The sequence below is a fragment of the Phycodurus eques genome, chromosome 9 (assembly GCF_024500275.1).
Source record: "Phycodurus eques isolate BA_2022a chromosome 9, UOR_Pequ_1.1, whole genome shotgun sequence".
NCBI classification, from domain to species: Eukaryota; Metazoa; Chordata; class Actinopteri; order Syngnathiformes; family Syngnathidae; genus Phycodurus; species Phycodurus eques.
In genome coordinates, this window is record NC_084533.1 from 7620630 (window position 1) to 7637187 (window position 16558).

The window sequence follows — 16558 nt, forward strand, 5'->3', positions numbered from 1 at the left end:
ATGCTGTCTCTCATATTTTCATCGTCTTCTTTTTTCCCATCAATCAGTCATGTCATTATCAATGCTTTAGTGTTGCCATGTGAGTGTTATGTACATTACCTGCCTCAGTGTTGTTATTATGCACCTGCACAGAAAATACCCACATTTGATTCAGCACAGCCATTGTTAAAACACTTCTGGTTAGGCAGCAGCAAATGAGACTCCCATTCTGAATCATGAGCAGTTGCTTGTGTCTGGAGCATATTTACTCTAACCTAAGCTGTGTGCACAAGATTCTGAATTTACATTGAAGCTTATCATACTTTGTTTGGTTGTTGTCATTGTGCCTTTTTAATGATCTGTCATCTGTTTTTGCAGACAAACATGACTTAAGAAGAACAATGCGTCATCATGGAAACATATTGATAACAAACCCAATATTTTCGGTAGTTTATGGAAGCAGTGCTGGAATATCTGCAAAAGCCTCCCATCATGATGATAACGACTTGAGTCAGGAGTCACAGGGGTTTGACTCTTTAAGACAGAAATGTTTCATATCACAGCTCACAGTTAACAGCAGCAACCAGATGATATCATCTGCTGAGGATAAGAATGGACAAAGTCACACAGCACACCATTCAGATGAAAGTATTTCAAAAATCCACGTGTGCCTTATTCATATATATTCTATTGGCTGTGGGGTGGCGGTAGTTCACAAATCAATGGACAGATGAAGTTTTCGCACAGATGCGACAACATGTATTGAAACTGATAGCAATGAGTGGTCGTAGGATGAAAAATATGATGAAATCGTGATAGCGTTTCAGTCTCATTTTGTTTTAAACATCTCCCTAAATCCTATATCAGACGAGGTCGTGTGTGACATACACTCACCAGCCAGAACATTAGGTACACGTGCAGAGTCTAATGAAGTTCAGTAAGAGAAATGTTTCATGTATCGGTGTGTAATACTTTAACCAAAGTCCACAGTGTACCACTGAAACCTACAACAATTATAATAAGCATGACTGACAGTGTCACTGACAGAAATTAGCTTTTGTAGCTCTGTTTCTTGAAGTTCTTTGCATTCACTTTCCTTACTTCACAATAACAGTTATACTGTAGTTTCCACATATCACCCAGATTATATTTTCCACCACTGATTTAGTAACAGCATTCTCCTCTGTATTCCAATATTGAACACTGAAGAAGCTAATTTACGCTTTCCACTTCCATCAAGATCTTGAGTGAAATGAAACAAAATGCTCACCATGTTAGAAAATCAAGTCAAATGTATCCACAATAAATAATAATAATCCACAATAACTAATAATAAAAGCAAGATTGTTTCTTTTAATTTAAATATCTCAGAAAGCATATGATGATTATTTTTCAAGATAGGCATCATTATGAATGGGAAAGGTTACCATGTTGGCTTTTCTCATTCCTCCCTCATTCTTGCCTTTATTTATTCGTTTGAGGGGTCATCACTGTATCTTTCTGTATCTCTATCTTTTCAGATAATTCAGTTAACTGGAAAGCACCGACTGCAAGTGTCGGTCATGTTGCTCAACTCGGAATGAGAAAAATTGTTGTTTTGGAACTGAGCTGACACAACAATGCTATATTAGAAAAGTAGAAATTTTTAAAGATAACCATGTGCTTTTTGAATGCGTAAAACATTTATCTGTGGGTACAAAGGTCATACATCATCATTCAATTGTGAGATTTTATTACCACAGCAATTATGTTGCTCCATATAATGAATCGTACCCTTCTCCAGCTACTGCTGTGACCAGTGGAGTCACATCACTCGTAACTACAATTAATTTTAAACTCGCATGCAGGATACAGCTACAAAGGGGAGTGTGTGTATATATATATGGGGTGCGTCTGATGTAGCTGATTGTCCGTTACATTGAAGCAACTTTTTTAAGCCATATGCACAGATATTACTGGTCTGGTCTGGTCTGGAGGTATTCAGGTTTGGGTTTGATCAGTGAAAATGGGAGTGGATTTCTTTCCCGCAAAAAATGTGATTAGCCACATTTAATTCATGATTAAACAAGTGGGGGATTACTTTTTAACAGAGGGCCAGGTAGGGTTTTCCTTAATAAAATCACTAATTAAAGGTTCATTGAATTTTTACTTGAGTGATTTTTGTCTGCTATTTACATTTGTTTGATGATCTGAAACAAAGTGGGGAAACTATGTAAAAAAACAAAAAAATGCATTTAAGAAGGGGGCAAATAATTTTTCTTGGCACTTTATATATTGCATTTATCTCTGTTACGACTGGCTTTTACCCATCATAAGCCTCTTTGGAAGCCAACAGTTATGGTTGATTATGGTTTTACATTTGTACTTTTCATATTCCTCTGTGCTTCTTGTTTCTCTCTGAGCAATTCAATTCGAATTTCTCCACTCGGACATGAACACAAATGTTATTATATTGTAGTTTTTGATTTCATTAATTGTTTACTTAACCACTTCAAGCTAAAAAGTCACATGAGTTCAACACCAGGTCAAGACATAAAAATTTACTTTTTTTTTTAAATAGTGATCTGCAGTAGCGTTACATTCCAGCTCATTCACACATGACAATTAAGGTCCTTGGACTGGGTGCAGAGACAAGCACTACTACCCCGTCTATTCTCTTGGTTTCAGGAGTTGTGCCCTACCAAATATTATCCTGAGACAAAAAACAAAACAAACAAAAAAGTTTCCCAGAAGGCTCATATTCCTGACATGACTTCTAATCCTCATTGCCAACAGCTTTCTAGAAAGCAAGCCCGCTTCTATTCTCCTTCTCTTTCATGAGTTTTCATTTGTGACTTCCCTTTAGTTCTGTCTGTGTCTCTGTCCTGCTGAATGCCTTGTGCAAAGGGGAGGATCCTGAATTAATTAAAAGGAAAAAAGACTTTGAAGTTCGATACTTCCCCTCAGGGCATTCTCACACATTTTTGTTGTTGTGGTGCCATAATTGTCACGGGTGTGTGTTCCGGTTGTTGTTTTCCCCTTGTCTCGTACACACCTGCTCCTGAGAGCATCTTCACCACCTGTGCCTCGTTCATCCTAATTACCCCTTGCATTTAACCTTCTTGTCGCCTTCCAGCATTACTTGTTTCCACGTCACAGACTCACAGTAAGACTAGACTCTGTTCCGATTATCGACCTCGCCTTTTTGCCTCACGTTTTTGGATACTGTTGCCTTTTTTTGGATTGCCTGTCTGTGTACCGACCTCTGCCCGTATATTAAACCTCTCTTTTTGAAACTGTCCATTTGTTTTGGATTCGTGCATTTTGGATCCTATCCTCTGTTCCGTTCATGACAGAACGAACTGGCCATAACATTGACCCAGCAGATTCAGACCCAGTGCGCAAAGCCCTTCAAGCGCAGGGTCAATGCCTCTCGAAGCAGGATGAGCAGTTTGTTGCCCTCCACCTTCATCTAGAGGGAGTGTCAGAGCATCAGGACAATATGATGAGACAGGTGGCCTCACAGTTTGAAGTGCTACTGAATATGCTTCAGAAGAAGGAACCAGCCGGCACAGCACCCGATGCCGCCACTGTACCAGCGTTTCCTGGTGAAGCAGTCACCATGCAGCCACCTGCCACCTCCGCTGGTGTCTGCCCACAGCTCTCTCGACCGGAGAGGTTCTCTGGAGATTCTGGGAATATTAAGCCGTTCATCACTCAGTGCGTACTCCACTTTGAGCTGCAGGCAGCTGCCTTCCCCACCGAGCGGGCAAAAATCGCTTTTGTCATTTCCCACCTGACTGGTTGTGCGGAGGCGTGGGCTACTGCTGAATGGAGCCGCAATTCCGCCGCGTGTCATTCGTGGGCTTTTTTCGTAAAGACTGTGGAGCAAATATTTCAGTTTTCCACACCAGATCGTGAGGCAGCTCGCTCCCTTGTCACCTTGCAACAAGGCAAGCGCAGGGTGTCAGGTTACGCGATTGAGTTTTGCATTCTAGCAGCTGAGAGTCAGTGGAATAATAGGGCACTGCATTTTTTTCAAGGACTATCCCCCGCCATCAAGGATCATTTGGTCCCGCTAGACCTGCCGACCGACTTGGACAATCTCAACGCTCTCGGCGTCAAAATCGACAAGAGGCTTTTGGATCGCGAGCTGGACGGAGTTCAGTGGAGGCGTGCGTCACCGCGCACTTGGAGGACGAGCCTCGGTGACAAGCCAAACCAAGGCAGATCCCATGTTGCCGGTCTCAATCCACTGGCTGGCGTCACCACGGAAGAACCCATGCAACTGGGCAGGTTCCGTCTCGCCCCTGAGGAACGTCAACGGCGGCTGAGGGAAGGGCGGTGCTTCTACTGCAGGCAGTAGGGTCATTCCGTGAGCAACTGTAACGTCAAGGTTGCCGGTGCCTGTAGCAAGGGCACGGGAGCGGTGAGTCTAAATTTCATGAAGGAACACCCTACCTGGGTTCTTCCTAAAGTGACACTATGCTCTCCTGCTCAAGAAATTCCTACACCTGTATTATTTGACTGGTTCTGACGCTAACTTACTTAGCTCCCTCCACGTTAGATGGATGCACCTTAGAACCTTTCAAATAAAACGCCACCGCAACGCCTATGCTGCAGACGGCAGTTTTATGGGCAAGATCACTCACCGCACCCAAACATCACATTGACATTTCCTGATTCTCACTCGGAACGAATTAGTTTTCATGTTTTTGACGCCATGAATCATGACCTTATTTTCGGGAACCCATGGTTGAAATTACATAACCCCCACATTGACTGGTTCTCTGGGCAGGTTATGTCATGGGGCAGCAATTGCGCCCAGAACTGTTTCAAGCCTCCATGTGATGTTCAGGGCTATATTTCAAATGACAATCCACAGACCCCATCTGGGGATCCTGATTTATCTCAAGTGCCCACCTCTTACCAGGACATTAAAGACGTTTTTTCCAAGTCCAAGGCCAATTCCCTTCCGCCCCACAGACCTTATGACTGTGCAGTTGACTTCCTGCCTGGAACCACACCCCCACGCGGGAGGTTATTCTCTCTTTCAGGGCCGGAACACAAGGCAATGAAGGAGTATGTGGATGAATCACTGGCAGCCGGGATTATTCGCCCATCTTCATTCCCTGCGGGAGCTGGATTTTTCTCTGTGGACAAGAAGGACAAGACTCTGCGACACTGTATCAATTAGCGGGGTCTCAACGACATAACTGTGAAAAACAGGTACCCTCTTCCTCTCATCTCCACCGCCTTTGAGTTCCTGGAGGGAGCCAAGGTTTTCACCAAACTAGACTTAAGACATGCATATCATCTAGTCAGGATAAGAGAGGGGGGTGAATGGAAAAACACCATTCAACACACCAACGGGACATTACGAGTATTTGATCCAGGTGAAACCAAATGGACCCTTGCAAAGTTGATGCCGTGACTAATTGGCCCGTTCCCACGTCACGCAAAGACGTACAAAGGTTCTTAGGGTTCGCTAATTTCTACAGAAAGTTCATTAGAAATTTCAGTTCGATAGCCTTGCCTTTGCATGATCTTACCTCGCCACACAGACCTTTCATATGGAACCCGCTTTGTCAGGCAGCTTTTCAGAAACTTAAATTGAGCTTTACCTACGCTCCCATCCTCACTTTGCCAGATCTCAAACAGCAGTTTGTGGTAGAAGTCGATGCGTCTGATGCCAGTATAGGAGCAGTGCTCTCCCAGAAATGTCTTAAGGATGGTAAATTACATCCTTGTGCTTATCTCTCCAAAAAACTGACCCCAGCCGAGAGAAATTATGACATTGGTGACCGTGAACTGCTGGCAGTCAAGGTGAACCAGGACCTGGAGACTAGGCTCCAATGTCTCGCTTCACAGGAGCCACAATCCTGGTCTCAGAAACTGGTTTGGGTCGAATTCTCTCACAATTCCCTCCCCTCTGCATCCACTGGTCTATCGCCTTTTCACGTTGTGCATGGTTACCAACCATCTCTATTTCCAGCCATAGCCCCAGAGTCCACAGTTCCAGTGGCACTGACCTTGGTGAGATGCTGCAGGAGGACCTGGGAGCAAGCCCGCCAGATGCTTCTGCGCCAGGGACGGTCCTACAAAACCACTGCTGACCATCGGAGAACACCAGCCCCGAACTACAAAGTGGGTCAGCGAGTTTGCCTCGCTACCAAACATATTCCACTCCGGGTGGAGTCCAGGAAGCTCGCTCCCAGGTTCGTTGGGCCTTTCCCCACCACAAAGATCATCCAGCCTGTCACCGTGAAGCTTAGGCTCCCAAGGTCGATGCGGGTCCACCCTGCTTTTCACGTCACCCTGCTCAAGCCCGCCCGGGAATCCCATCTGGTCCCGCCTTCCAGGCTCCCTCCTCCCCCCCGGTTCGTGGATGGGGCCCTGGCTGTTGTCGTCTCGTCGGAGGGGGAGGGGATTTCAATATCTGGTGGACTGGGAGGGCTACGGGCCTGAGGAACGTACATGGGTGTCGTCTGCGTTTATCGTGGATGACTCGCTCATTCGGGACTTCCACATTGCGCATCCAGGAGCTCCGGGGCCGTTAAGAGGGGGGGGGGGGTACTGTCATGGGTGTGTGTTCCGGTTGTTGTTTTCCCCGTCTCGTACACACCTGCTCCTGAGAGCATCTTCACCACCTGTGCCTCGTTCACCCTAATTACCCCTTGCATTTAACCTCCTGTCTCATTGTTTCTAGTCGCCAGTTCATTGTACCTTGTCGTCACGTTCCAGGATTCTTGTTTCCACGTCACAGACTCACAGTAAGACTAGACCCTGTTCCGATTATCGACCACGCCTTTTTGCCTCATGTTTTTTGATACTGTTGCCTTTTTTTGGATTGCCTGCCTGTGTACCGACCTCTGCCCGTATATTAAACCTCTAGTTGCTAGTTATCTGGTAATGCCGGAGAAAGTAAATCTTAATTGATTAGAAATACAAATTAAAAGTGGTTCAGCACTAACTTTCATAGCATATAAACATATGACTGGATAGAAAGTCATGGGTGAGCGTTGTATATGGGAAGAAGACTTTTCTTCATTTTTGGCATTATATCGTCAGCGTATTATACATGAGAAATTACGGTATTCATTCAACAACATGTTTATTATCATGGTTGTAGTTGGTTAACTTCTTAGACTTGTAGACAGTTAAGAATATTCAACTCGATGTTGCCTGTACAGTTAATAAAGATTTTACAATTGCTAAATGTATTCATTTGGAACACATTGTTTCTATTTCCATTATTTCTTATTGGAAAAATGGATTCTAAATGTGAACTAATTGGAGGTCAACCACCTTTCTGGAATACATAAATTATTATATTTCATGCTAGGTGGCTGTTGAGTGTTTAAATATATATGACAGGGCTGTATCCTTCTTTGTTTCTAAGAGATGTGGGCAGCATGAGACCAAGGAGCCCTTCAAAATCATTATGTCATGTAGGAGGGTTTGGCGAGGTGGTGAGCTGACCCGTGATGATGTGCTGTCAGCTGCTGCAGTTGTAACTGAAGCAAGAGGGACAGAATAAGAACTGAAACTACACAAAACAGAGGGAGTGAGGAAATAGACTATCAGATTAAAACAAGAGGTGGTGTTGCTAAGAAAGATAGACAACAGCAAAGCGGTAGATAACAATGAGGGTGGGGATGAGAGGTGTTGGGGGATGAGGGGTGTTGGGGAGTGAGCCATAGAAACTTTGAATAAAGCTCCAGTCAGTCAATCTATGGCAATTATGCCAAACTGCCTCTCTCGCTACAAGTCTATCTCCATCTTATCAACTGTCTCCATCGTTGTTGCAGTCTCATCAGATGCATCCCAAATGCTGGATGGGGAATGAATGCCACTACATCATTCTAATCTGCCTCTACTTGCCCTCTGCAACTCACTATTTTGTGTCTCAAGCAATTGAAATGCAATTCATCACTACTTGGCCACTCTTATTTCCACTCTTCCACTGCTGCTCCATTTTGGTAATTCTTCTGGATTTCTTTAATTTCATAACATACACACCAGCACAATAAACAGTGACACTCTGACTCCAATTAAAAGACATTAAGTGGACACTGAAGTAACATACATAGTTGATGGCCTGCAGGGTCTTGCTTTTTGAAGATTTACTTCAGCATACAAATGATTTACTGCTTTGTATTCTAGATTTCAATAAGATTTTCATTTCAGTTTTTCCGTTTCTAGAAAGTGACCACTTCTCAGCTCTAACAAGGAAAAGTTTTCATCCTATTATCTATATATGTATTTGTTTTAAGTTGAATTGTGGTACGACTTAACCGTTATCCATGAAACTTTGTGGGGCCAAATAATACAGAAATGGTGGTGCAAATCCCAGTAAAGGGACACTTTGCAAGTTATTACATGTTCCCTTATTCATAATAATATTAAGTAATTAATAATATGATATTTATTATTAATATTGTGTATTTTAATAGTGATATAATGTGTATTTTAATAGTGATATAATATAGTGATATAATATTGTGTATTTTAATAGTGATATTTAAAGGTGCTTTTCAAGCCACTCAAGGTCACCATACAAACATAGAGTAGTTAAAAGAAATCAGGCAAAACAACAAAAATAACGCAACATAAAGCATAAACTAAAATTGCAAATGATATAAGAAATAAAGTTAAAGTGACTCAGCAGTCCGGAATAGGTGTGTCTTGAGTTTGTTGTTGTTTCGGACTTCAAGTGGTAGTGAGTTCCAAAGACGCAGGGCGAAGCTGCTGAAGGTTCTGTCCCCCACGGTGGACAGAAGGGCAGAAGGGACAGTGAGATGGATGGAGGACAAGGATCTGAGAGAGCAGGAGCGTATTGCAACGTGCAGGAGGTCAGCAAGCTATGGTGGCGTGAGGTTCTTTTGATGGCCTTGAATGTGCAGATCAGTATTTTATATTGGATACGATATTGGAAAGGGAGCCAGTGGAGTTGTTGCCAGGCTGGAGTGATGTGATGACTGAAGGCGGTCCTTGTGATAAAATGGGTGACACAGTTCTGGAGAAGCTGTAGTTTTATCATGACTTATGGGGGAGACCAAACAGGAAAGAGTTGCAATAATATGTTGTTTATATGCACTTGGAAGGAGAGTGTGCTGTCGAGGATGACTCCCAGACTTTTACCATGATGGGAGGGGTAAACAAAGAAAATATCAAGTGTAATGAAAAAAACTGTGAATTTTGGCTAGCATAGACTTGGTACCTATCAGTAGAATTTCAGTTTTATCTCTGTTGAGTTGTAGAAAGTTAGATGAGAACCAGTTTTTGTTTCATCTGCGTAACAGTGATAGTTACATTTACAGAAAAAATTGCCAAGAGGTAGGATGTAAGTGATAAGGTTGAGGGGGCCCTAGACAGAGCCCTGGGGGACACCAGAATAAACGGAGACGGATGGGATTTAAATGTTTTCATTTAAACAACCTGGGTGCGGTTGAGTAGGTAAGAACTGAACCACTGAAGGGGTGTGTGTGCGTAATGCCAATGTGATGGAGTTTGCTCAGGAGGATTGTGTGGGAAATGGTATCAAAAGCTGAAGTCAGATCAAGGAGGATGAGGATGATGAGTAGGCCAGAGTAAACTGTCAGCAGATGGTCGTTGGTGATCTTGATAACTACTGTTTCGGTGGTATGGAGTCCTGTGGGTGTGAAATATTGCCCAGTAGGGAGAATAGTGCCTTGGAGTTGCCTTCGTTTTTATGGATTAGGGTTCTGTAGTAGGTAGATTTGGCTTGAGTTAAACAGTCTTTGTAGTGTTTAAGATGATGACTTCACATTTCCTTGTGTATAGTGAGTCCTCTTATCATATGGAGGTGTTCGAATTGACGACCTTTTGATTGTAATTGTCGCAGTGCAGGGTTGATCCATGGTACAGAGGTAGTGAAAGCTACAGATCTGTTTTTACTGGAGCAAGTGTGTTGAGGAGATGATCGAGATTATCATCAAAGTGAGTAACCAGTTCATCTGGGGTGGAGAGAGAGTCCATGTTGGGGAGGCTGTTGATAAGAGTGGAGTTAGTGCCAGGGCTAATGGTCTTGATTTGGTGAAAAGATATGGCATTGGGGAGGTTGATTTTGGAAAAGGTTAGGTTAGTAGACAAGGTTGTTAGCATGTGGTCTGAAAAGTGGAGTGAGTCAGAATTCAAGTTGCTTGTAATGAGCAGCAACCAGAACAGCATACAAGATCCAGGAAGTGTCCTTTTCAGAGAGTGGGAAAGTTAGTTAATTGCTGAAGAAGATATTGAGACAAGATGAGAACTCACTGGAAATTGTATTATTGAAGATGTCCATGTGAATATTTAAATTGCCAAGCAATATAATGTTAAGACAGAGAAGCAGCGAGGTCAATTTAAAAAACCCTTATTGTGTCTAGGTAAATAGCAACAGTACTAGTGGGCGTGGGGCCATAGAATTGTTAAGCTGTTTAGTCAAATGTGGAGAAAACGCAAGTTGAGAGCAGCGAGAATTTCCACTTCTCATAACAGATCATTGCGAGACCTCCCCCACAACAAGAGATGTGAGGCTTGCAAATGTAAACAAACACAGGCGGGGTCCCATCAATGAGGGCTGCAATGTCATTTGGCTCTTGCCACATTTCTGTTATGTAGAAAAAGTGAAGTTTACGGTCAAGGAGGAGATCCTGGATGAGATGTCCCTTGGTGAGTGACCAGATGTTGAGAAGTCCAAAGTTTACGATGAAGTTGCCCATTCGGCATGATAACCCGGTGTGGTCAACGCTCTGTTTGGTCCAAGGATCCAATTAACAGTGAATCTTAATGAGACAATGAAGGCATTTGCAGGAGGTGTATGTTTTTTTTTTTGTTTTTTTTTTATGGTATGGTATGATAGTGTTTGTCAGTCCTCATATATGTGGAACATACATAGGACCACAATTACTTTTCCAAGAGCCCACTGTCACAAAAAACAATACAGAAAAATAAACAAACCATAAAACATAAAAACATAAAACATCCATTTGTTGTATGAAGCAGTTTTAGATCAAAGAGGAGGTCTGGAGTCTGCCCTCTCCATTTGATCATCGATGTTAACATCACAGCATGCATGACGTCGCTCCTGTTCGCCACAAGCAAAGTTCAAAGCAACCAAGCAACTGTATCGTCCGTTTTTTAGTATGGCCCCGTTGTAGGCAGTCCGCCAGCACTGACATTTCTGGAGCTGTTGCAAAGTGTTGCCTATCAAGGTGCAAAAGCAAAAAGTGGCGACAATCGAACGACGCCGACATTCCCCTTCTCAGAAAGGCTGCTGTTGTTAGCCTGTTGTTGAAAGGACGCAACCGAGTGCCAGTGCCTTCTCCAATGAATGGCTGAGTGCCTTCTCCAATGAATGGCTGAGGTCTGCATTTACAGAGTGTCGTTTTAGTTAGCATTCTCTGTTACACAAACAAATACTTAATGGTGCTCAAACTTGTGCACAGAGTGATGCAGGTATGCAAAGACATATACTGTATGTAGCTGCTATGTGTTTCTCTTGTGCGTCACGGGTTGCAGCCGTCTTCATCATCACCTCTTAACTTTCTGATTAATCACCCATCTAACCACGTTTATGCAATAGTGAACTTCAACACAGACAAACTGATTTAAAAAAACTCAATGCAATGTCAACAGATTCCTAGCTTTGCATGTTTTTCCAAATCTGCACCCAAAAAAAGGTTATTTGGAAAACTGTTATGAAATAAAGTATAGTTCTCTCTGACAAACAATTAAGATGAAAACATATCCTTCTGAGTGCAGGTTTGGGGTGCTTAGCTTGCTTTTAAAAATTGTTCCATTTTCATGCATTTTGGCCACACTCATCTGTGTGTGTGCGCATTTACGTGGGTGTATGTGTGTGTGTTTGTAGGCTTATCAGGTGAGCCCGGCCAGAGTGTCAGATGCGGTAATGGAGGCTTCAAAGACAAGCGCTGCGGTGAGTTCTCTGTCTGTCTTTCACCAACTAACAAACCTCACCCACTCATCCCTTCTGTTGGAGTGCACACAGGTAGACACCTAAAAAGGATGAGGATGGAGAAAAGCAAGCTGAGTAATTATTGAAGCAGCATAAAGTAAGAGATAGATATGAGTCCAGGATGAGGCAGAGGAGAGATAGTCGTCTTCCCCTTCACATGCATGACGAGAATGCCGCTTTGTTCTCATCGCAGCTGTTGTTAGTTTGTTTGTCTGTTTGTTTTTTTGTCTCTGCCAGCTGTGTCCATCGTTTACTTGCTCCCTTTGAACCACTCTGTAATTGTGATTTCGCTTGTCACATTTACATTTTTATGTGGCTCAATGCGCATTTCAGTCAAAGTTATTGAGCCTTTGATTGTTAGAATTCATGAAGCCTATGGTTTTATTTAGGCTCATGTCATTGTTGTAAAATAAAATAAAATATTGAAACAAGATATTGTCCTTTAAATTGTATTTTAGGTTAGTTTTCACGATATATTTTTTTCATATTAAAACATAGTTTCTAAAGTAATCTTATTTTAGAAACTATGTTATTTTTTTTAATTGGATCTTACTGGAGTTATCTTGAGTTTTTGATGCTGCATATCTAAAAAAACTTCCATCAGGAACCTTTTTTCCTGACTGTTTTATGTGATATGAATACATTAAACATAAATATATTAATTAATTAATTCATTTTCCGTACCGCTTATCCTCACTAGGGTCGCGGGCGTGCTGAAGCCTAAACCAGCTATCTTCAGGTGAGAGGCGGGGTATACCTTGAACTGATCGCCAGCCAATCAATCACAGGGCACATACAGTCGGTACGGAAGGTTTTCAGACCCCCTTAAATTTTCACTCCTTGTTATATTGCAGCCATTTGTTAAAATAATTTAAGTTCATTTTATTCCCCATTAATGTACAAACAGCATCCCGTATTGACAGAAAAAAAACTTAATTGTTGAAATTCTTGCTGATTTATTAAAAAAGAAAAACCGAAATATCACACAGTATATCACACATTTATATCACACACACAGTATATCACACATTTCTCAGTTTGGCCGTCCGGCCAAACTGAGAAATTGGGGGAGAAGAGCCTTGGTGATAGAGGTAAAGAAGAACCCAAAGATCGCTGTGGCTGAGCTCCAGAGATGCAGTCGGGAGATGGGTGAAAGTTCTAGAAAGTCAACCATAACTGCAGCCCTCCACCAGTCGGGGCTTTATGGCAGAGTGGCCCAACGGAAGCCTCTTCAGACACATGAAAGCCCGCATGGAGTTTGCTAAAAAAAAACACCTGAAGGACTCCAAGATGGTCAGAAATAAGATTCTCTGGTCTGATGAGACCAAGATAGAAATTGTTGGCCTTAATTCTAAGTGGCATGTGTGGAGAAAACCAGGCACTGCTCATCACCTGTCTGAATACTTTACGTACCCACTGTATAAACAAACAACCATCCGCACTCACATTCACCCCTACGGGCAATTTAGAGTCTTCAATTAACCTACCATGCATGTTTTTGGGATGTGGGAGAACATGCAAACTCCACACAGGCGGGGCCGGGATTTGAACCAAGGACCTCAGAACTGTGAGGCAGACATGCTAACCAGTTGGTTACCATGCCGCCAACATAAATACAGTAAACAAAAATTAAAATTGTTATGCTAAACAAATAAAAATATCCATCACAAGCTTAATTATTTATCATGTTTTCCTTTTTAAAGTATTTTGAGACACTGTCACCATTTCTCTGCTTGATATTGCTTGATACAGTAGTGTACATGTATGTATTGATATTGAATACTGATACAATATATTTTCTTAACATTTGTAAACCAATATGAGCATCATTTAAAGGATTAGACACAACTGTGTTTTTTTGTTTTGTTTTTTTACCTTTTTAGGTGTATTTAGAATCTTGGAGACCCTAAAGAATTACTTTGCATACAATAATGGGGTTAAATGAAACTTGTCTGAATAGAATGTTTAGTAATCACTATATGACAATACCAGCCTTAAGTTTAAGAACTCCTACAATAAATCAATTTAAAACAATGTTTTTGTATAATCAAATGCTGTGTATGTGTTGCCATCCCAAGCGGCATCTCCATTATTACATTGTCAAATGCTTTTTTGTGTGCTGTCCATTTGCATTGCCATACGTTCTCGTGTATAATGCGCATTTTTTTCCCCAAAAAATCTTGGAAAATCAATAGTGTGTATTATACATAGGTATAGTAAAAGAAACATATTTCACAGTAAAATGAGGTCTATGAGTAGATGTGTTTTAGAGAAGCCATAAATTATTTTTCATTCTTGTGATTTACAAGTGTACGTACTATTTAGATTCACATTAAAATAAAAAAATTCATCCACCCCTATATAATGTGTTTAAGTAATGAGACTGTGATGCATCCTCGTGTTTAGTTCTGACACTGCGGCTTTACGGAGGTCTTTTCCACCTCCCACGTGGCCATTGACACATCAGCCGGCTTTCACATCGTACTGTAAACTAGAGAGGTATGCGGATAACAAGCACTCCAGGTGCAAGATAATAAAAAAAATAGTTAAGGCACAACAAAAGCTCCAGAGGAAGGATAAACACAAACTTTGTTAATATCCACATTACAACTATTTATGGGATTAGGGGACTAACTGACATTAAAAAAAAAAGGATTTTAACAACTATACAACAGTGCTAGGCATGCTGGGTTATCCTCTGATAGCAAGCCGCCATGACGTCGTCGACGATGACATCATCGTTAAAACATGGCGGCTCGCATGCAGAGGATTTCCCAGCGTGCCTAGCGCCCTGTTGTGTGGTTGTTAAAATTCTGTATTATGTCAGTTAGTCCCCTGATCCAATAAATAGTTGTAATAATGTGACTTTTTTTGCGGCATTGTGACAATTACCAGTACTTTCTTCCTCAAACCCCATTCATGTATTGCCTCTGTGTGGCTTCCATTGCAGGTCTCTGGTCTTGAGAACATTTAACACTAATTCCCACTCTTTAGAAATGAAATGAGAAGTGATAGTTACTGTACGTACATAGTCAGTCACCTTGAAAGTCCAAGAGTCCCTCTTTCTCCCCAATTCAACGACTCCAAAACCGCTGTCTTAACTCTGTGTACAGCTTTGGGGTGGCAACTTCTGACATGTTTTCGTGTTGGAATTGTGCAGTGGTTTGGGTGTCTTTTGTCCATTCCGTGTGTTCCGGATTTACAGAGGAATGGAAAATGGAAAAAGTAGAAGTCGCTCTCTTCTTGCTGACAGATAGTGTGTTGACACTCGCTTGAGTCGCCATTTTGTTGTTTTTTTGATCGATTGCGGCTTCCGTCCATACAATGTAAATCAAACACAAAACACCCCGCTGTCATGTCTGTGTTCCGTTCATGACACCCGGAATGGCCAAGAGTGGAATCGATTCAAAGGATTTGCTGAATCGATATTGACTTGCGGGGGAAGTACTGCAATGCATTGATGAATCAACATTTTTATCCACCGCTAATTTGGGAACCTTATTTTATATAATTGGTGATATTTTGTATTATTTTTTATTTATTTGTTTTTTTTTATGATTCAAATTCAGCAGAATTCACTCACAAAACACTCTTTTTTGGGTCCTTTTACATAGTCTTTAAAATGTATGACTGCACTTTTCCTCTTTCATAGTATGGCAATTTACCCACGGGGTAGATCGCGTTTGTAAAATTATTGTTTACAATGGCTTGTGTTGATGAATTTTCCCCTTTCTGCCTGCTCCTTTTGTCTGTCCACTTCCATCTCCACAGCAAACCTTGGAGAACAACTTGACCAACCTAGTGAAGAGAAACAGTGAACTGGAGAACCAAATGGCCAAACTCATCCAGATTTGTCAACAGGTTGAGGTATGCAGCATCTGTCTGTTTCTGTGTAAATGTTTTAGAATGGTCATTAAAGGAAGAGTGTGCAGTTTTCAAACTGGTAGCAAGATTTGAATGTAGCAATCCCGGTCCCCTTCTTGCCTCTGCCCAAAGAAACGAGAGATCAACTTGGTGAGAACGGTGACGTCGGTGCTGGACCCTTTCCAAAAAATTTGAATATCATGGAAAAGTTTATTTCCATAATTCCATTCAAAAAGTTAAACTTTCATATATTATGGATTCAGTATTTATTCGTTTATTTTTACATAATTTAGGCTTCCAGCTCATAAAGCCCACGAAATCAGGAATTAAAAAAATTTGAATACTGTGAAGAAATCAGCCCAAATTTTTGAGGCCATAAATGTTTTAAACTGAGTGTCACACACTAATCATCTTCTAAACTCAAAGCACCTGCACAGATTTCCCCAGGTGTCATTAAATTGCTTCAGTTTGGTTCAATTGTTTCATTTGGGTTCAATATGGGGAAGACTGCAGACTTGACAACTGGGCAGAAGACCATCATTGATACCCTCCATAGGATGGGTAAGCCACAACAATTCATAGGTAAGGAGGCTGTTGTGTCCAAGCATATCAATGGAAAGTCTAGTGGAAGGACAAAATGTGGCAGGAGGAGATGCACCAGCAAAAGAGATGACCGTGGGCTTCAGCGGATTACCAAACTGAGAAGATTTAAGAATCTAGCAGAGATCCAGAAAGAGTGGAATGAGGCGGCAATCA

The 16558-nt window shown here is 41.8% G+C and overlaps 1 protein-coding gene across 3 annotated transcripts in view; it reads left to right on the forward strand.

Annotated features, from left to right (window-relative positions):
* The window catches only part of mid2 (midline 2), a 151643-nt gene that overhangs the window by 94907 nt on the left and 40178 nt on the right, over positions 1–16558 (forward strand). For 2 of the 3 annotated variants that reach the window (XM_061685625.1, XM_061685624.1), the window contains exons 3-4: positions 11834–11899; positions 15710–15805. In XM_061685625.1, the coding sequence (XP_061541609.1) occupies positions 11834–11899; positions 15710–15805 (162 nt within the window). The remainder of the gene's footprint in view (positions 1–11833; positions 11900–15709; positions 15806–16558) is intronic. The other variant, XM_061685626.1, reaches the window with a different exon arrangement.